The sequence below is a fragment of the Dermacentor andersoni genome, chromosome 5 (assembly GCF_023375885.2).
Source record: "Dermacentor andersoni chromosome 5, qqDerAnde1_hic_scaffold, whole genome shotgun sequence".
In the NCBI taxonomy this organism is placed as follows: Eukaryota; Metazoa; Arthropoda; class Arachnida; order Ixodida; family Ixodidae; genus Dermacentor; species Dermacentor andersoni.
The window spans coordinates 162,069,189-162,091,123 of NC_092818.1; the positions used below are offsets into that span (position 1 = coordinate 162,069,189).

At 47.5% G+C, this 21,935-nt stretch overlaps 1 protein-coding gene across 8 annotated transcripts in view; it reads right to left on the reverse strand.

The window, feature by feature from the left end:
• Nucleotides 1-8,384: 8,384 nt before the first annotated feature.
• LOC126531532 (methanethiol oxidase-like) overlaps nt 8,385-21,935 on the reverse strand; it is a 157,928-nt gene continuing 144,377 nt past the window's right edge. For 7 of the 8 annotated variants that reach the window (XM_055071226.2, XM_055071224.2, XM_055071229.2 and 4 more), the window contains 2 exons: nt 9,290-9,435; nt 8,385-8,740 (listed from right to left, as the gene is read on the reverse strand). In XM_055071226.2, coding sequence (XP_054927201.1) covers nt 8,578-8,740; nt 9,290-9,435 — 309 coding nt within the window. In that variant the 3' untranslated portion in view covers nt 8,385-8,577. Of the gene's footprint in view, nt 8,741-9,289; nt 9,436-19,801; nt 19,992-21,935 lie in introns of those variants that run through there. The other variant, XM_055071232.2, reaches the window with a different exon arrangement.

The following is a 21,935-nucleotide window of genomic DNA, read 5'->3' on the forward strand; positions in this document are numbered from 1 at the left end:
TTCGCTCTTCTCCTTGAGCGGCCATTTTTCCTAGAAAGTATGCCTTCCAACTACCGACTATCGCGGACAACATGAGTCTCTTTCCACGTAAGTGTGAGGCTCGGAGGAGGAGCTGTGGCGCTTGAAAGTAGCCTGGGGCCTGACGAACCAACCGACTGAGCTATCTTTCCGGGCAACATCGAAGGGTCACGAGTTCAAATCACCTGTTATGTTCCGTTTTTTTTTTTTTTTTTTTTTTTTTTTCGCCCCTTTTTCTTTCTTTTTTTTCTTTCTTTTAATGTCTTTTCCTTTATTTTATCACTGTACGGGAACCCTCCTAAAAAAAAAAAAGAAAAAAAAAAAAAGAATAGATATATATCTTCAAATATGTAAGGCCTCACATGTGCAGGTCATAAATACGAGGTTCTCTAGCCGAGTGCCATCCATGCGGTATAACCGAGCTCAGATTGGTCCACCTTGACTGACCAAGTAGGGCACCACTGTAGGTTAAATGAGGCGTACAACTCCTGCGGGACCCGCCGTGGTTGCTCAGTGGTTATGGTGTTAGACTGCTGAGCACGAGGTCGCGGGATCGGACCCCGACCACGGCGGCCGCATTTCGATGGGGGCGAAATGCGAAAACACCCGTGTACTTAGAATTAAGTGCACGTTAAAGAACCCCAGGTGGTCGAAATTTTCGGAGTCCTCCACTACGGCGTGCATAATCAGAAAGTGGTTTTGTCACGTAAAACCCCATAAATTAATTTTTAATTTAACTCCTACGGGGACGGTAGAGTATCCGTCTCCAGTGCAAGAGGACCGTGATTCAAATCCCGGTGCCGCGCTATTCTCCACCGGAAAATACAAAAAAAAAAAAAAAAAAAAAAACCGTGTGTTGAGAAAATTGCACAAACAGGCCTGGAGTGCGGCCTGATCCCGGTGACCAGAACCGGTAACGCACTCTCTCACCAGAGCAGGATTGGCCACCCTGGTGCAGTACTTGGCCACAACCTCCTATATGAATACAACAATCGAACCCCGGCCCTCAGTCCCCAGCAGCCGCGAAGCAACTGACCACGGCGGCGGTCAGACCTGTGACGCTGCAGAGGGTGCTAAGAATACCTGGCTCCGGACAGGCCGCCATTGGAATCTGAACCTGGCAACGTTTAACGTTAGAACGCTATCTAGTGAGGCGAGTCTAGCAGTGTTATTGGAGGAATTAGAGGGTAGTAAATGGGATATAATAGGACTCAGTGAGGTTAGGAGGACAAAAGAAGCATATACAGTGCTAAAAAGCGGGCATGTACTGTGTTACCGGGGCTTAGCGGAGAGACGAGAACTAGGAGTCGGATTCCTGATTAATAAGGAAATAGCTGGTAACATACAGGAATTCTATAGCATTAACGAGAGGGTGGCATGTCTTGTTGTGAAACTTAATAAGAGGTGCAAAATGAAGGTTGTACAGGTCTACGCTCCTACATCTAGTCATGATGACCAGGAAGTCGAAAGCTTTTATGAAGACGTAGAATCGGCGATGGGTAAAGTCAAAACAAAATACACTATACTGATGGGCGACTTCAATGCCAGGGTAGGCAAGAAGCAGGCTGGAGACAAGTCAGTGGGGGAATATGGCATAGGCTCTAGGAATAGCAGAGGAGAATTATTAGTAGAGTTTGCAGAACAGAATAATATGCGTATAATGAATACCTTTTTCCGCAAGCGGGTTAGCCGAAAGTGGACGTGGAGGAGCCCGAATGGTGAGACTAGAAATGAAATCGACTTCATACTCTGCGCGAACCCTGGCATCATTCAAGATGTAGACGTGCTCGGCAAGGTACGCTGCAGTGACCACAGGATGGTAAGAACTCGAATTAGCCTAGACTTGAGGAGGGAACGAAAGAAACTGGTACACAAGAAGCCAATCAATGAGTTAGCGGTAAGAGGGAAACTAGAGGAATTCCGGATCAAACTACAGAACAGGTATTCGGCTTTAACTCAGGAAGAGGACCTTAGTGTTGAAGCAATGAACGACAATCTCATGGGCATCATCAAGGAGTGCGCAATAGAAGTCGGTGGTAACGCCGTTAGACAGGAAACCAGTAAGCTATCGCAGGAGACGAAAGATCTGATCAAGAAACGCCAATGTATGAAAGCCTCTAATCCTACAGCTAGAATAGAACTGGCAGAACTTTCTAAGTTAATCAACAAGCGTAAGACAGCGGACATCAGGAACTATAATATGGATAGAATTGAACAGGCTCTCAGGAAAGGAGGAAGCCTAAAAACAGTGAAGAAGAAACTAGGAATAGGCAAGAATCAGATGTGTGCGTTAAGAGACAAAGCCGGCAATATCGTTACTAATATGGACGAGATAGTTCAAGTGGCTGAGGAGTTCTATAGAGATTTATACAGTACCAGTGGCACCCACGACGATAGTGGAAGAGAGAATAGCCTAGAGGAATTCGAAATCCCACAGGTAACGCCAGAAGAAGTGAAGAAAGCCTTAGGAGCTATGCAAAGGGGGAAGGCAGCTGGGGAGGATCAGGTAACAGCAGATTTGTTGAAGGATGGTGGTCAGATTGTTCTAGAGAAACTGGCCACCCTGTATACGCAATGCCTCATAACCTCGAGCGTACCGGAATCTTGGAAGAACGCTAACATAATCCTAATCCATAAGAAAGGGGACGCCAAAGACTTGAAAAATTATAGACCGATCAGCTTACTGTCCGTTGCCTACAAAGTATTTACTAAGGTAATCGCAAATAGAATCAGGAACACCTTAGACTTCTGTCAACCAAAGGACCAGGCAGGATTCCGTAAAGGCTACTCAACAATAGACCATATTCACACTATCAATCAAGTGATAGAGAAATGTGCAGAATATAACCAACCCTTATATATAGCTTTCATTGATTACGAGAAAGCGTTTGATTCAGTCGAAACCTCAGCAGTCATGGAGGCATTACGGAATCAGGGTGTAGATGAGCCATATGTAAAAATACTGGAAGATATCTATAGCGGCTCCACAGCCACCGTAGTCCTCCACAAAGAAAGCAACAAAATCCCTATAAAGAAAGGCGTCAGACAGGGAGATACGATATCTCCAATGCTATTCACAGCATGTTTACAAGAGGTATTCAGAGGCCTGGAGTGGGAAGAATTGGGGATAAAAGTTGATGGAGAATACCTTAGCAACTTGCGATTCGCTGATGATATTGCCTTGCTTAGTAACTCAGGAGACCAATTGCAATGCATGCTCACTGACCTAGAGAGACAAAGCAGAAGGGTGGGTCTGAAAATTAATCTGCAGAAAACTAAAGTACTGTTTAACAGTCTCGGAAGAGAACAGCAGTTTACGATAGGTAGCGAAACACTGGAAGTGGTAAGGGAATACATCTACTTAGGGCAGGTAGTGACCACGGATCCGGATCATGAGACTGAAATAACCAGAAGAATAAGAATGGGTTGGGGTGCGTTTGGCAGGCATTCTCAAATCATGAACAGTAGGTTGCCACTATCCCTCAAAAGGAAAGTGTACAACAGCTGTGTGTTACCAGTACTCACATATGGGGCAGAAACCTGGAGGCTTACGAAAAGGGTTCTGCTGAAATTGAGAACGACGCAACGAGCTATGGAAAGAAGAATGATGGGTGTAACGTTAAGGGATAAGAAAAGAGCAGATTGGGTGAGGCAACAAACGCGGGTAAACGACATCTTAGTTGAAATCAAGAAAAAGAAATGGGCATGGGCCGGACATGTAATGAGGAGGGAAGATAACCGATGGTCACTAAGAGCTACGGACTGGATTCCAAGAGAAGGGAAGCGTAGCAGGGGGCGGCAGAAAGTTAGGTGGGCAGATGACATTAAGACGTTTGCAGGGACAACATGGCCACAATTAGTACATGACCGGGGCAGTTGGAGAAGTATGGGAGAGGCCTTTGCCCTGCAGTGGGCGTAACTAGGCTGATGATGATGATGACCTGGCCAGGTTCTTTGAGCTGCACGTAAATCGAAGTACACGAGCGTTGTTCTTTTTTTTTTTCATTTCGCCTTCATCGAAATAGGGCCGTCTTGGGCGGGAATCGAACTCGGGACCTCGTGCTTGGCAGCAAAGCATGACAACCACTGCGCCACCGCGACATGTTCTCTGGAGTTTGTTGACGCACTTCCGACCAAGCTCCCAACCATGGAGGAAGTAAACAAACTTACTCTTCTTTCCTGCTTCCACACTCCCATCAACCAAGGAGCAGAAAATATGCTTTGTTTTCTTCTTTTTTTTTTTTTTTCTTCTCGCGCCGCTCAGCGCGCCGCTGGCTGAGCTTGCGAGTGAAAGTGCAGGGCTCGCTTGCATGTTCATGGCTCAACGTATCGCGCATGCGCTGTCGCGCCACCGTACGCAGACAGGAAAAAAAAAGAAAAGAGGCTCAGCCGGAAATGTCTAATATCTTAAGTTTTCGTAAGTTTCTCTCTACTACGGCAACTTGATGCATTCGGAGGGCACGGTTAGAATGACTGAAATCACAACTATCGTGTCTCGAACACGAAATGCGAAACTAAACCGGAGTCTCCCATTACGGTGTGCCTCATAATTAGATTGTGCTTTTTCTGTTTTTGGCACGTAACGCCCCGGAATTCAACTCTATTCTATTTACATTTTAGAATCTGTAGTCAACGCAGTGCATCGTAAAGCCTCCATTCCTTGTAAACTAACGTACGCAGCCAACCAAAAAATGTGTTCTTGCTTAAACATGCATTTAGATTCGCTGTAGGGCTTCTCTTTTCTCCATGTCTGCGTGTATTCATTTTAGTTTTTTCCGTTTTCTGAATCTGCCATTCTAACTTGCTCGGTTGGTTTTATGTGAATATGCTTTTTCACCGATGTTTTCTACTCTGCATTGCCAACTTCTACAATCGACTTTTCTGTGAGGCATCGGAATAAATAAATAAATAAATAAATAAATAAATAAATAAATAAATAAATAAACCTTGTTTTACAATGAGAACAGCAAAACGTTCGTTGAGTTGTGTACCAACCGTGAACTGCCATCACAGGGAGCGACCGAAGCAGCAGGGGAGTCGTCGTAACCAATAGGACGCGTCGGACAGCTGTCTTTCGGCTACAGCCACGTGGCCACAGTCAATCGAACGATCATTACTCCTTAGGCGAAATAATAGATGAGATTCCAAGCAAGCGAGATCACATCTCGACCACGCGTGTTATAGCGGCAGTTCAAGCGCTAGGCCCGCGCCCGTTTTATAAGTTATTCACGTCATTTGTCCGATTGGCCCCGATGAACCTTCAGACATCCAACCGGAATGTTTCGCCCCTTTGGAATATTTATCTTCAGTGCAGAGGTCTTCCTGTCAGCAAATGCCTCACCCTATCTTTTATGGACATGTGCGAGCAGGCATTGCTTTCGACGAAGGAAACTAGAATATATCAGTGGTCACGCGGCAAAGCCCTGCTAGGCCCACCTAAGGATGACCTCGTTCACTGCAGACTAAGCTTACAAATCAAGCAATAAAGGCAAGCTGTCGAGCTTGCTGCTTATTGCGATTGTAATAGTTAAGAGATCAGAGCTCGAGTGAGCAATATTCGAGAACATCGCGTTCTAAAAAAAAAAATGAAGTAATCTGTTCACTTTCTTTAATAATTGCTGTTATTTCTTCAGGGCAAACTTATTCATGTAGGAAAACTGATATTTAGAAACTTCGCTCGGCAGTACCCGCTGTAAGCGTTCCTTGCTCAATCGTTCTTCCACACGTAGTTGTTTATCGATGATAAAGCTAAGAACACGCATGTCGCAAGATTAAAAGCAGCGCAGTGAGTAAAACAAGACAAAACAAAGTAAAGAACTGCTGTTTCTTGCCGAAACACCACAATGCCTGACCCAAACTATCGCACTCTAAAGTTCTAAACAAGCACCGAAGTGCACAGCGACGTTTGCAACAAGCTAAACCTTTCAGGAAAAGTGGGAAGTGGTAGCGCGTAATTTCACAGCACTCAGCTTAGGGTGCCCAGATTAACAAGATGCGACCTGCCTAGCATACAACTCCGGCATGCAGGGCCTCTTAGAGCTTCCTATCTGTATAGCGCAGTACGCAAATTGCCGTGAGAACACGTAGCCATTTCTGCAAATCCAACTTTGGCTCAGAGGTTAGTGGTAGACTAATCTTTATGGCACGAACAAGTGCCGCACCGGACAAGCTGTCCTAGCCTAACGTTTTCGTATAACCGTTAGCGTACTGTCGCGGTACTGGAGTCGCAGACGGAGACAACGCTATTGTCGACATTTTCGTAACATTAGGCTGGCCAAAGATTTGCACGAAACTCTTACTGCAATGAGCGACTCGGTGGAAATTTGCCTCCGACCACCAACTCAGACTCACTAACGACGACAGTCGGGCGTACTTACGCGGCTGATGTTACAATAGCTGCTTAAATTCGGATTTAGTGCCACACTGCCTTGACCAAAGCACGCGTTCGATTGTTTCCTGGTGCTCAGATTAAGCAGTAATGGTCCGATTACGACCTACTTGAGGATCATCGCGTTTGACAGCTGTTGTTTTCATATACTCTGCCAAGTAAATTAAACAAAGCTTAAGATAAACCAAGAAGAAAGCAGGCCAGGAAAAGAGGCAGAAGTGAAAAGTCATATAGGAAGGGACGTTAATCAGGCTGGGCCCGCTTGGCTGCCCTGCATTCAGAAGTTCGGGGACAGGGGATCGAAAGATGAGAAAAGAAGTTCACAGTATGCACGCATATATGTATACACACGCACTGAAGTGTTCATCGTCATGTTTGTCGCAGGCGGTTATATTGGCTGGCGTATCTCAAGAAAGGCCACAGAACTTTTGTGGCTTTTTACGCCGCGGACAGTCCCAAAATCTTCTCCTGTCATCGCATCTTTCTATAGCTGTCCCTAGGGCAAGCCTCTAGCCTCATTTATGATGGGCAGTGACACAGGAGATTATATTATTATATGCCACATGTATTACAATTGTTACTGTCCGCCATTCTAATTAGGAATTAATAGGTGTTAACAGAAGAAACACCTACTCGCAGGCGACACAGTAAGGTTTCTTCACGTCGAATAAGACCGTGTAAAAGCTATAAATTCATATTTCGGAATTAATGCGGGTAGGCGCCGGTAGGCGAACTCCGCGGCTTCCCGTGCCGGGAAGTCTTCGCCTGCAGCCTTGAGGACATGCTTCCATATGTGGTGGAAGTGCGAATGCACTCCCATGCAAACACAACCAAATGTACTAAGTACACAACCTCGATCTGTCATTACGGTCACAATCATCACCAAATCGCTCAGTATGTGACGCAACATCGCTTCGCTGTGTGGACAGTGCGACTGAGTAACTTTCGCTAATACGTGCAGCTATCAAATAAAAAATTTTATTGCGTACTTTTTGTATCGCTCTAGCTTCGTTATTCTCAGGGTTTCCCCTCTATTTAATGCACGTCGCAGCAAAGGAGTAATCAGCCTCTCTACGAGGCCCCAGCATCTCCCTACAAATATGGCGTAACCTTATGTGAGCTCAGTGCGGAGGTGAGGAGAAACCAGAGCACAATCTCTGCAACTCTTTTCGATTGTGCGAATAGCGCCAGAATTTCCGGCTTACTTTGAGCTGACTGCTGAAATCCTGAAGACTGGCGCCGCAAATCACACGAGCGCTTCTGCGGTATCTGAAGGCAACTGACTTTGATGTCCACCTATTGACACGCCACGTCTTGACTGGTGGGCGCGACAAATGTGAACTCCTCTCGCTTCTCCTTTGCCTTTTATTCTACCTCATCATCTACTCCTGCCGACGAAATGCCAAAGACGTTATACTCATGAAGGTATCTCGGCTTTACCGTTTCTTTTCGAGCAGAGCATTCGTGCAACGAAACGTTTCTGGCCCACTGCTGTTAAAAGGAGTGTCAAAAGGTGCTTTCAGCAGTGGAACCATTTCCTTCCAAGTCTCCAGAGTAGTAGTGATTATGCCTTCGGTTCCATGCGCTTCACCGCTGTGCACAAGGCTTAACGCAACGTGCGGTGCAGGGCAGAAGACAGACATGTTGTGGTCCGTGACATTGGATCGGCAGGTGCGTTTGACGGTATATGTTTGTCGCACGTGCTGTACACGTAATACTTATAATGGTTGATTTCTCTGTGTTGTGAAGAAGGAATCTTGGAAAGACTCCAGTTTGTGATTCGGCGGGTACCCATCGGGACTCGGTTTTTTTTTCTCATAACAGTGGCGTAGCAAAACTTGCGGTAAAATCAGTGTATCTGTAAGTATAATCAGCGCTAATCCACATTCCGCTCTATCTCGAATAAATGCGTACCAATATCATGCCACTTTTGGACTACTCACACGCTCAGGTCGTTTCATATGATAGAACTCCAGAGTGTACACACCACTTCTTTATTATTTAAGCTAACCCAAATGCCCAGTCATAGTGATATTTTTCGGCATAAACCAACTTTATGAAAGCACCTACATTCGGCGTATTCTTTATATCTGCATTTCTGTTGTAAAGGGAAATGGCGAAACCCTATCTATAATGTCTGCACAAGGGCCGTATACTGTGTACGTAGCCTGTCACGTCCATATGTCGGACGTTGAATCGCCCCCAGGTAATCGTATCTCGTGGCCAAGCGACGGTCCGTCGGGCTCGTCGGCGAAGTCTACCAGGAAGCTTTGGTCGATGGTCAGGCCTCCCTTGACTGTGTTCGCGTGCATGCGTATTACCATGCCGCCTTCCCTGCGCGAAAAAGGCAAATGCTGAAGTCAGACAAACGCAAATTCATATCCCGGTGGCACAAACTCGGGATAGTGGTGAATCTAAGCGAAATTTCTCGCGGAACACGCAAGCATCGTGAAGTGGTTGTCAAACTTATCATACGTTCGACTGGCCGCTTTCAAGAGCTCCACAGCGCTCTCGTATTTCCAACTGCGAGCGCGAACGAGATCAGACAGAATTCTCGTTGTCAGTCTCCTCCGATTGCTTTCAGAGAAACTGAATGTGAAGCTTCGGTATTCTGTGGCTCCGATGTCGAGAGGCCTCAGCATTGCTGCAAACCGAGTCGGAGTGCAATAGGAACCAGCAACTTTTGTCCTTGCCCCTCCCCCCTCCCCCCACTTATATACTGAATTGCCAGTCAAAGACAACTTAAGCTAAAATTATATTAAATATATATGCGCTCTGAATCTACATATTGTAAAGAGAAAGAACAGGCACCAGATACAAAAGCAAGGAAGATTAATGTTTCAGCTCCAAACGGCGGTGCTTAGAGCACCGCCGTTTACTTACTCCCACATCTCGGGGTAGAACTGTTTGTCCCACGGCCCGTAAAGGGTCGTGCTGGCGTACAAACGCTTGCCGTCCAAGCTCAGTTGCAGCATCTGAGCGGCTCCCCGCACAGGCTTGCCCTGTATCGTGCACCTGGCGGGCTGGCCCTGCGCCAATATGAGAGGTAAAAAAGAATTGGAGGACGCTTAAGCTTCGCCTTTAAGAGTGGAATGCGATAGCATTCAGAGATTTCTGACAGCATCTCATGCTTCCGGGCAACTGCAGCGTATGTAACCGTAATGCTTACCGAGAAACGCTATCGGCGAAATCTAAGGACGAAGGCGAGCATTCTGGTAGAAATGCGGCCTCTAGCGTGAGCCAATCTTCTGTTATAGTTTCACACTTTCGATATTTCAGTATGAGAAAATTTAACATAAAAGGCACGCGCTGTCGGTGTTTTGTTTCATGACATTTGTTTGTTGGCTGTCATTCTCACAATTCCGAGGAATAACTTTTTAAAGAATAAAAGACAATTTATGAGCAACTTTGGTGATAAAGAGTGGTTGGGTACGCGTGGTTCGAACGCCGACGCGGGATTTTGTACGACACGGGGCCATGACGGGACCCTTAACGCTCTCGCGTCAAAACTCTATTACAGGGGGAGCAAAGGTCTACTTATCGTTGTTGTCAAAGCGATTAAACGCTGAACGCATTGCGATAGTTGTAGTGGTGATGCTTGAGATGGCGAGAGAGGCTCATTATGTGGACAACGGCGTGGTAACGTCTTTTTCAAAACGAATTGTCATCTTGTTCGAGAAGGACGATGTCGGGAATTGAAGGAATCAAGAGCATAGAGCGTGTGACGGACGTTTTGGATCGGCCGATACAACGTCGAGCACAATTTATATATATATATATAACACTAGCTTGAGATACAGCTGATAAGACAGCGCAATGATATCATATATATATATATATATATATATATGAGCGGATTATAATTATAGCGATTAAGATGGCGTATGCGTGGTTTCAAAAAACGTGCCTAGGCGCCATTGAAGCGCGACAGTTCTCACGCTTATTTTCGCTTCGCGCCGACAACACGGCTACATTTGCTGCTTCGTCGTTTGCAACGGCCGTCATCGCTCGTAGGCGCCTGCGTCGACCGCTCTGTTCCACCGCGACGCGCCGTCGAAATGCTGCTTCGGGCACGCGCCGAGGGCTAGCCGCTCGCTTAATTGGGAGTCACCAGAGGCGACGACACTAATGGAAGCACCGCCCTCACTGCAGGGCTGAGAGTGCCGGGCGCGAAGGAAATGGCTCCGGCCAAACTCGCGCATAAGCACGGAGTGCGAAGTGGCACCTCGGGGAGCCATCGGTGACGCACGCTTCGTCGAGCAAGACGATGACTACGAGGACGCGCCGGCGCCACAGCTCGGAGCTCTGTATAGCTTCGGGTGAACTTTGGGGGGCCTTAATCCCTATAGTCGCAAAAATGTGCGCTTCGGGAGTAATCGTTTTGAGATGGCACGACCGCTATGATGCTGGCCTCTATAGCCCGACGCATTCAGATAACCGTGCATGCAGGGGGAACGAGGTCTCTTGTGGCGGAGGATTGCATTAAATCAAGAAAAAAAGAAAGAACTACCAGAATTTTGCAAGTGTTTGTGCTTAGTGTCAATTACAGCGAACAAGATAGACCGAAGAGGAAGTTCGTTAAATCAGCAAAATTTGCAAGCACACGACAACTTTTAACCCCGAGAGTGCCCAAACAACCCGACATCAGGAAAAATAAGGCCAACATGCTTACCTTTATTTCCGACCGCGGAAGCGTATTCATGAGAAAAATTATGCAGTGTTAATTGAGTAAAAAATTTACCATTGTAATTAATTTAGTCATTCGTTTGATGAACTACCTGCAACTGAAAACTCGGTCCAGCGCATCAAAAACGCTACTGGGGGCTTAGCACTAGATTTACCGCGTTCTAATCAGAATTGCTGGGTATAAAACGCACAGTAGCAAAAATTATACCTTGGGTTTGGTGGGGTTAGGCATGAAGAAGAGAAGAAGAGTGACGTTAACTGCAGGCGCAGCTATATAGCCTTGCAGAGGCATGCCGGCAATTGCTCCACCGAGCGTCTCCTTTCAACGTGGGTTGGGCAAAACGTGCCACAATGTTATATGGGGCGTGAACAAGTCAGGATTCGCCTGATGTTGACACGAGAAATCAGTAAGAGAAGGAGCAGTGAAGTAGACCAGACGAAGCATAAGTAGGACGCCTCCACTCCGCCAAATCCGCCTGGTACCAACTGAGCCCTACAACAATCTAGAGTCATTGGTGACGTTTAGCAACTGTAATGACAAGCGCCAACACTCGCTGAGCATATTGCCGTCACCAAGAAACTTCAGGTGGAAATAGAACATCTCTTTTAGGAAAAATGATGGATCCCTGCGCGAAGGCTAAGTCGTCCATATTAGCGCACGCATGCAGCCGCTCTGTTATTTGAACTGAATAGAATTGAATGAATTTATTTCCATAAATATATATACAAGTTTATGGAGGACATAAGGAAAAAACGAGTACATACACCCTTGCGATTAACTTGGAGCAATCTTGAGAGTATGGTCACAGAAACTAGCAGCGCAGCTGCGGAACGCCTCGAGAACGCTGATGCAATTCCTCAAACGACTGCCTGTGACACAGTGCTGGTAATTTGCATACGTCAGTGATTCAGTGCGCAAGTCCCGACTTTCTGTCTTTCTCTTAATCCTTTTGCTACGCTTTTCCATTTCGCAGTGCTGGGTAGCCAACCGGAATAAGCCCTATAGATAATCTCCGTGTGTACCATTTAGCCCCCAGCCTTCTCTCTCTCTCTCTCTCTCTCTCTCTTTCTCGCTCTGAGAGATCTAACTATTAATGTTTTACATCGCCACGAGCGTGACAGAATGAACATTTTTGGTGATGTGGCCAGCCGCCAGGCTGTAGCTCGCGCTGACAGCGTGCGAATACGATGAAGTATAGGGCGGCTTCTGGTTGGCTGAGCACCACGGTCCCGCCGCATGCGCGGTTGTTCATCTCTTAATGCGATTAATATTCTTGGAACACTTCGCCCACTTCCCGGTCTGCATGTTCGTGTCTGTCTAACCCACGCCTAACCGTTTTGCCCGACCCCCTCGATAAAAAAAAAAAGGTCCTTAGTTTTTCGGTGAGGGCGGAATCTAACCAGCATCACACGGGCACGTGTTCCTTAAGCATAGCAATCCAACGTTATAGCGCAATGCACCGCGAATGACCGCCTGCAAGAACAGAGGGCTTAATTGTATCTGTCTTTCTAACCTATATCGACTTTCTGTGAGCGCACTACACATGTGCACGTTAGATTGACAAAATTTAGAACGCCGGCTCTTCTGGCTCAAAACGAATAAGGTTTACCCCTGATATGGACGCCTGTTTAATCGCGCCGTATAGTTCATTCAAAGTCAGATATACGCTGAGCCCTAATTATACAGCGCCAACGGAACGTAACTGGCTCCGGTTCGGAGGCCGCAGTTTGTAAAGTTTTCTCTGTAGCACCCGAAGGTGTATACGCGTTGTCTGTTTTGGTGCTGTGGCCCGCATGCGCGTACTAATGCGATTACCGTAGCCTATACTTCGCCGACTACAGATTCGAAATTAAAGGTGCTTTTAGCAATACAGTTTGTCGCTGCATTGCCTCAATGCTAATCGCATTAACGTTGACAGTCGTCCCGAGATGGGTTTTGCGAGTTGGGCGACAAAGCGTGACTAAAGTCCAAACGTTCTTGCGAAAGAGAACTCTCGCGCTTGCGAGCGCCACGACGGTTTGTTACGCAAGTTGGACGCATACATCTTCGCATGCCTCGCGTAACCACCGGCATGCGTTGGCGGATAAAGCAAACGACTGTCAAATCACGACGGCAAAACAGGGCGTGCTCTTAGCCGCGACGCTTCCTCTCCGCCGTTTCGCGGAGCGTTCTCTTCGGAAAGATGGCGGTTTCTTGTTTTTTTTCCCCGCATTTATTGCTCGATATTCACGCGCAAAACGTGTGCGGCAGCGGCGGTTTCTGCCAAGGAAAGCTTTTTTCGCAACAGTGGTAGCCGCGTCGACGGGCAGCAATGCGTTGGTTTCAAACAGTAGCGGGCCGATTAAGCTTGCGTCTCTAGGAATGCGCGCGCGTGGGAAGGACTCGCGGTCGTTAGGACCACTGCCTAGCGGAACTCGCTGCTTTCGGTGGGAAAAAGTTTGCGGGTGGAAGGGTCGACCACACGAGAGTTATATCTGGCCATCGTGTTTCCTTCCTCCGAGCTCGTGTGGCTTTGTTACTTATTTATTTATTTCGCGCACAGAAGATTGATGCGTATGCCGCAAGAGTTTGAATGCGGGCAGGCCACAAGCGGGGGAAAACAAATGGCCGGAATTTACATCTGCGGATGCAGTGGAGTGAGGCGCGTTCAATGAGGCAAGGAGACCTCGGAGGGGGGTTGAGTTAAGCGCATGTAGTTTAGTTTATGGCGTAACTCTGACTCGATGCTCCCCTCCCCCCCCCCCCCCCAACCCCCACCCCGCCTCTCTCCTCTGCTCCTAGCCATCACTGTTTCATTTCACGTGCACAGTAAGAAGCTGTCGAAGCAGTTACGCCTGTTATAATGCGCTAATCAGGCACGGCGGGACCCTCGCACGATGTGCTCGGAGTCTGGCGTATAAACGACGCAGGCGGAGCGCACGGGAACTCGCGACATGGAGCTGCCTCGTCTCGCGGCCTTTTTTATAACTCAGCCAGCGTTTCTTTATGGATTTACGCGCTGTCAGAATGCCTGCACCTTTTGTACCTTTTGCCTCTTCGATACACTCGGTTGACAAAGTATTCAATTGATTTCGTGGCCTTTTAAGTTTCAGGACACTCTTTCGTGTATAGTGAAATGTGAAGTGTATACAGAAATTGAATTTTATCTCCGAATTTCGACGTTATGCACTGCGTTCACTGTTGTGGCAATGCATGGCAAGTTGGAGTGTCACGTGGGGAGTGATGCATGCCTTCTTTTCAACACCGTAAGTACTGAAAAAAAGAACACGTTGTGGACCACGCAAATTCAAACTATGTTAGGATGAAATAATAATAAAGAACATGTTCTGTGTTTTAATTTTTTCATATGTACAAGTGTTCTTAAGTATTTCCTTCACAACTCAAGGAATTTCTCATTCCGAGGAGGCCTCATTTTTTAAATGAAACGCGCTTGTCAACAACGTTTTATTAATATTTACAATCACTTCTGCATATTTCTTTCTTTTTTTTTTCGTTCTTGCATGTGAGAAATTTTCTTGGTGGCCAGGATTTTCTGAGGGTGAAAGCCTGAGAAATGACCAATGAGGCGCTGCTTGCACGAGTTCTGCCCCTGTAAGCACAGTCCTACGAAGTATGACCACATGGTCCTTGTTCAGTCCTACGAAGTCGGTTTTCAAAAACTTGTGCCCTCTCGTGACAAGTACCTGTAAACGGTAGAAATTACGTGCATTTCGCTGTTGCTGGAATTACTTTCACGGCTGCTGTTTAGGGCACAATCGGTTAAGAAGCTGACTTATTTTTTATTAATACGAATTCACTTTCTGAATACAGCCCATATAACGAATTCGAATGTGTATACTAAACTCTCTGCATGCAACAGGCTACAATCGCTGCGCTGCGCTTAGAGCCTCTTCAACGTTCATTAAATAAAAGTACGTACGTAACATAGAACTACGTGGCCTCCCCGATGTTGTTTAGTGAACGTCGCCACAGCTCCGGTTCAGAGCCATTTCCGTATACGCCAAGTCCTGCTACACTAAAGCCAGATGTTAGGCCCTCTGAACGCAATTGTGCGTAGGCCGTAAATACGTTGCAGCTGCTAGGCTTTCTCCTTTCTTCACCTGCTTCATGTTTTAGTGTTATGGACGTTAGAAAGTAAACGTGCGTTGAACGCAAATAATTATCGGTCACAAAGCGAATCGTGCAAGTGTTAAAGGTACGTAAAGACAACAGCACGTTTCTTTTTCAGTTTTTTTTTTAACATAGCGATATAGCGATCCATTGGTTTCATTATTCACACATGTGCCAGCTGCGTTCTTTCATCGCTGTTAAAAAAGTGGAGCGTTATGTCACCTGAAGATAGCCTATGCAGAGAAGGGATTCTCTTTCCGGTATTTATAGATTAGTCCAGCCTTCATATGACGCGTACGCTACTTTCCATAAGTTTTCTTTTCTAAGTTCTATATTCTTTTTTGCGAAACACTGTTGGTTCTCCATGCTTCGTCGCTTTAGAGAACAAGCCATAGCCAGGAGGCAGTGAGGTAGTTTGAGTATAAAAATAAAATATGCTGACACCGCCTGATAGAGAGAGAGAGAAGAGAGGGAGGGAAAGTCATGACAATGGCATGACACTTTGAGTCATAACAGACGCGTGCCTGTGTCAGCGCTTGCCTAAGCCTGATGCGTGCCATGAGGGCATAGTCAGGTCAGAATCAGCAGTGTGTTTGCCGACACAAAATCGCAATTTGCGTGCCAGTGAAAACTGTTTCCTACGCCGACTATACACTGTGTTATTGCACTGCTGTCGGCTTGCGAAGTTTCAGTGATGGTAGCCCATTTCGTGGCATCGCAGTTATATAGTAATACGGCACTTGCCAAGATGCAGGCTTTTTTTTAAAGAAAGCACATCGTTGGTTCACACATGCAAAATGACTTTCGTATTTCATTCAAAATGTGGCCATGCCGAAGGTAGTGCAGTTTCGGCTCTCGGAAAAGCGCGCGTAAGCGTAAGCACTCCGAGGTCGCTCATCATCGTTATGCGGCTCAGGCGGCTGAGAACCGCCTCGCCTTACTGGAACAAAAACGGATCGCCGAACATGAATGCCATGCCGCCCAAACAAAGCAAACGAAGTTACGACAACGTAATCAAACATTTCATCTTCAGAAAGTTCTGCCTCATTCCGCTGCGCATACCACCATTTCGCACACGCGTTGTAGCAAGTACATTTCTTTATGACAAATTGTCCTCATAAAATGATAACACTGAATGTGCGATGCCAGTATTTCACGGTGCTGCTGCCTGTGTGCCACACATCTAATACGTGCTAAAGACGTCGAACATATAGTCACGATCTAACTCAAATCCCCCCAAAGTTCACTGACAGTTACGATACTCCCTAATGAGAAATTTCAGCGCACCTCTATACGTGTTTTCATTTCGCGATATATTGGCTAGCGCGGACAATGTGTCTCGTGCAGCACGTTGCAAGCGGAGCGAAATGTGGCGCGACTGCCTCGCTAATCGGGAGGTGACGAGAGGCAGCGCGTGCGCGTGATTGACAGCAGCCGCTGGAGACAGGCTTCCGCTCATGCAGTGCTTTGTCTCCATACAGACGACCCGCGCTACTTTGGCGCTATGTCGTATAGCCATCGTCGCCGCAAAGCCTGTCTCGCGCGGTACTACGCTTTGCTCCTCACGCTTTCACCATACCCTCCTCCTCTGCTTTCCTCTTCGCGCCCTCATCGCTATGCCGTCTTCCATCTCCCTCTGCGCTCGGCGTTCGCTTTGGTCCTGTACTGGGCCCGTTCGCTCGGTTACGAGGGACAACGCCGACACCGGCGCTCGCCGCAAGAACGGGCGCCTAAGCGCTGCGCTCCAAAAATAGTTCCTTATTAAGGCAGTATGCGCTGTACCGTAAGGTGCCAGCAGCTCGGCCCAGAGAAAAATTTTACTGCAGTATGCATGGAGGCACTTCACCACATAACAGGCGTCAGTGTGCCCGGCAATAAAAACTGGAAGTGAAACCGAAAAGAGGCCACCAACCGCGGATTTTCTGAATGCAACATCACGACTGCCCCTAAATTGCAAACCAATCACACCGAAACCAGTGGCCAGAAGAGCATCCGCCGCGGTAGTTTAATGGCTATGGCGTAGCGCTACTGTGCTCAAGGTCACAGGTTCGAGCCCGGCCGCGGCGGCCCCATTCCGAAGGGGTGAAATGCAAAAAACCATCCTGCGCTTATATTTAGGTAACCGCTAAGGAACTCCAGGTAGTCAAAAATAATCCGGAGTCCCACGCTACGGCGTGCCTCATAATCAAATCGTGGTCTCGGTATTTGAAGCCGCCAGTTTTAATTAATTCAGTTAATGTTCTGGGAGCAACGTCCCAGTATAAACAAGGTGTTAACTCACTGACACGCATGACGTAAACCCTGAGTTGCTTCTGCAAATAACAGCGCAGTCAATCGGCACTGTCACGTGGTACCGGTATAGCCTCGATCCCGCGGAAAATACAAGATAAGATATCAGTACAATTATCTCGTTCCACCTTTCCTATTTTATTGCGATAGCAATTATATGGACACTCCAGGTGCATTTCTGCCGTCCGCGTCGCCATGATGTTCCATATAAAGTTCAAGGGCGATAACACAGTGTGCGAGTGTGCGGTCGGCGCTCTATCCGGACTGCAACACGGCAAGCAAGCACGGCGACCATGTATATACCCGCACGATGTTTACGCGAAAGCCTAATTTCGCCCCTACGAGTGGGCAGCGTTTCACCATCGCGTCGGCGCGAGCAGTGATTCATTTTCCAGGTTCTCACGCTTAGGGCCTCATTCCGTCTTCGCTGTCCCCGCCTACGCTCGCGCTGCCGAAAGAAGCGATGCGACGTGGCAATCCACCCGTAGCGAGAACGCGTTCCTCTCGTTCTGCGTTAGCTGTAATCTGGGTAAGCAGCAGTAGGCTCCTATCCGAGCATAAGCTGCAACCTCGTCGACACCCGACACGAGCCCGTCTCTCTGGAGGCCAGCAGTGCCTGCCCGCACTGCGGATGGAGCTCATGCTGCAAGCATGACGGCACTCTCTCCCGGCTTCTACCGTCGGCTGGGGAGACGGTGCACAAGAAATTGCTTCCTCGGCCAACTCACTCAGCACCCCTCTGGAGACGTGGCCTCTATCCACTCCGCGGTGCTCTTTCTTCTTCTTCTTCTTCTTTTTAGTCTGTCTCGCCTTTCCATTCCCGATCTCATTGAAACAGTCCCAGGGCTTTCGCTTGGTCTGCTCACTGCTGTGTCTTTCTCCTCTCGCTCTTCGTCCTTGTCTGCGGTGGCAGGGGCAGTTGGGTTACTTGCACTAGCGCGTCTGGTCTCTTCACCGTTTCGCCGGGTTCTCGCGTCAGTACACTGCGTGCTCAAAGTTCTGAACCTCTAAGCATTCACGCAGCATGCCTGCCTGTAGGAGCTCCGACGGTGACGGGAGGACAGACAAACGCACAACGAAAGATAGAGAAACGCGCACGCGCATTCATGCTCGGGACATACGCACTCGCGTCATCTGTGCTTCATTTGTGAGGGTTGCGCGCTCACGGTATGTCTGCTGATACGAAGTTATTGCCCGATTCCTGGCTGCCGCCGTGCGTTCTGCGTTCACGTGTAATCACTGCCTCCGGGCTACTTTCCGGATACACTCCAGGCCACTCTCAAGGTATAGATTAAAACAAAACAGAAAGATGTATGACGATTCGATATATGACGGAGATACATGAACGGCGGACACTAGATGCCTCTTGAGCCTTTTCAGTGCACCTCGTGGTATATTTCTAGTATAGGAACATAACATAGGGGTTTTGTTCAAATGTGCGCGGGCGCTGATGTAGATCCTTTGACAGAACAAACGAAGCAACCGGTGCGCATCATTGCAGTTGGCCCTGACAAGGCTGATCGGCCTCCTGTTGCATCCCTACTCAGGACAGAGAAGCGAACGCTCTTCCCCAGATGGCGCAACTTGTGAGTTTCAATCGCCTGATGCGATTCAGGCAGCGACCCACTAACAGTCGTTGAATGTCGTTGCCTTTAACGCATGGCACGTACCCACGATACCGTACCCACGAGGAAGGATTGGCCAACGTCCGCTACGAAAACATAACGGTATTCCTTCCTTCCCGCTAGCTTAATGGTTTGCACAGCTATATTTAGGTAATATTCATTGAAATAGTGAAAATATTTAAATATGCTCATACTAATTTTCGATGAAGTCACGGGAGTACAAATGAACTGGAAATCAAATGTCAATAATGAGGCTAATAATGAGGAAAACAGTGTTACCATGTATGCCTCCCTATAGCAACGATGTAGTTTATGCACAATATAAAATACTTCCTTGCGGACACAATCAAGGGAGTTCACACCAATAGATGGAGTTCCCATCAAGTACAGGAAGAGGAAGACCAATGCGCGATAAAGGTTGTTTTACAGTCACGCTCACAATAATTTGCTTCTTTTTATAAAAACTATGTTTTCTTAGGTATACGTCTCACGGGCAGTTGTAATTTTATCCTTCACATAGACTCAGCCAAAGCTGGCTTCGAAAGCTGAGTTTGACGCCACACATCATGTCTCTATGGGCGTTTTGGAAGTACACAGAGCGTGATTTGTTTGTTCTCTTTTCCTCCCTACTCATAGCTCTTATACAAAAGGGGAATTGGTCAGTAATCAGGTGGATCAAGCTAATGGATGGATGGAAGGAAGAATTTTATTGACAGTCCTGAGATATGCGATTATCGCATATCTCGAATAGCTCCCATAGCTCCGTTGCATAGCTTCCACCTTGGGATGGGCAGGCCGAGCCTCGTCGCCGCATCGTGGGCTCTCTGGACGGCCTAGATTTGGATGGCCAGATAAATTAAATTTCACTTGCAAACTGCGAGAAAGGTTAAATTCGAAGTTATAGATGCAAGGAAATGAATCACGTAGCATGACTTTAAAGTAATCCATGAAAGAATAAAAGAAAAGAAATATAGAGCAGATAACTATAGTAGGGCAATGTTGTTTACTTGTCGTCCTTTTCAGCGGTCTCGGCTGTCCCGCCGCTACAATCCCTTCGGGGCCGATGCATGGAGCAAGTGCGTCGGATCAGTTCGTATCTTTGGGGAATCCAAACGAACGATAACGAATGGTTTAGTTTATTCATCTACAACTAGGATATTTCCGTTTTCTTACTTCATAGCAACAGGGCAAAGAAGAAGCCTGCGGAAGCGCGGAGAAAAACCAGATCCAGGGAAGCCGAAGCAGCAAAGCAAGTCAGCCCGCCGAACTTAGTTGCGACGGCGAGGCAGATGTGTCTGCGGCCTCTCTGGCACCGCTTCCGGGAATGCGCCTGTTTTCGATCAAAGTGGATGGGGCCTGTACCATTGGGTAATTAGTTGCACGCTCTCGATTTAATCTTCCGTAAAACTGTTTTCACCTGAGAGCTCTGGTGCTTTGCCGCTCTCTCGAAAAGGGCGGAACAGGAGCAGACGCACGGTGGCGGCTTCGGCGTTGCCATGGCACCGTCGCGAAGCCGCTGAAGACCAGCGTTATCCGCTCTAGTTGCTGCTTTTCCTGCTACTCTCGTCGCCGCTTGCAAACAACCCGCGAAGTTAGCAGTTTGTTTACGCTACCGAGTCACTGATTCCTCCCACGCCTACCTCGTCCTCTTTCATTTCCTTACCATTTCCCTCTTTTTTTTTTTTTTATCGCAGCTCGCAGAAGTACGTTTATACGACGAAATACACTTCCGGTGCTATTGCCGGCCACGTCGTGTTTCCTACATTCCGCATAAACAGTCCGTATTGACCGAAAAATTGAATATTGATCTCCATTCGTCCGCGCCTGCTAGTGCCTACGCTTCCTGAATGCTCGCCATCGCGCTTCGGACGAAGGCCGTTTATTTTCTGCCTTGCTGCGGTTTTGACAGCGCTGTAACTTTGCTTTTCTGTCTTCTTGCTGTCGTACTCTGTAGCTCGCACGAGGAACCAATCGGTGCGTTCCCTTTCCCCCCCCCTCCCTCCGCTCTTGTTTTCACAGACAGTGCCGCCCGCGCATTTAACAGCCAGCGAAAATACCTGCACGTCGCCAACCTTAATCGTAGCATGCATTTTAACCGACAGTTTTTTTCTGTGGAGCCATCGATTTTATTAACATTTTTATTTATTTTTTATTTTTGAGGGGAGTGCCAGCTGATAGGCCTCGCTGGCGGCACTCATCTTGCTTCCAGAACAACGACACTTCTTTAATGCGTTAGCATTGGGAAAGACAAAGTGGGAAAAAAATGCATGCGTGTGAAGTATGGGATGCCGGTCACGTGGTAGAGGTAGGGTAGTGGTGGGCAAGCTGCCAAGCTTAAAAGAGCGTTGGCGGTCTAGAAACCAGTCGGAGTTTGGAAGGAGGGAGAGGGAACAGCACAGCTGTGCATGTGTGCTCAAGAGAGCGAAATGGTAGCGGTGCTGAAGCGGCCATGACCTTATTCTGCTCCGATCCACCATGGGACCACCGTCAGTTACACATCGCTCCTCGAATAGGCAACACGTGTGGCGAGTGAGGTTGTGAACGTTTTGCAGTGTAGCGAACGCGGTTCAAATCGTGGATCCGGGACTTCGCTGAGGTGCGGCGTAATGCTAACGCATTTCTCTCGAATTTAGTACGAGCGTACGCTGGTGAACGTACGCCTTCTTGTGTATTTGGGTAACAGCGAGCACTTGTTAGCTAACGAAGCAAAGCAAAAAAAAGAAAAAGACCTCCCCGGTAACTGCATACCGAATTTTTTTCTTCTTCTTTGCAAGAGGTCTCTGGTTACTGAGTCATAATATCAGGACGTGAACTCGAT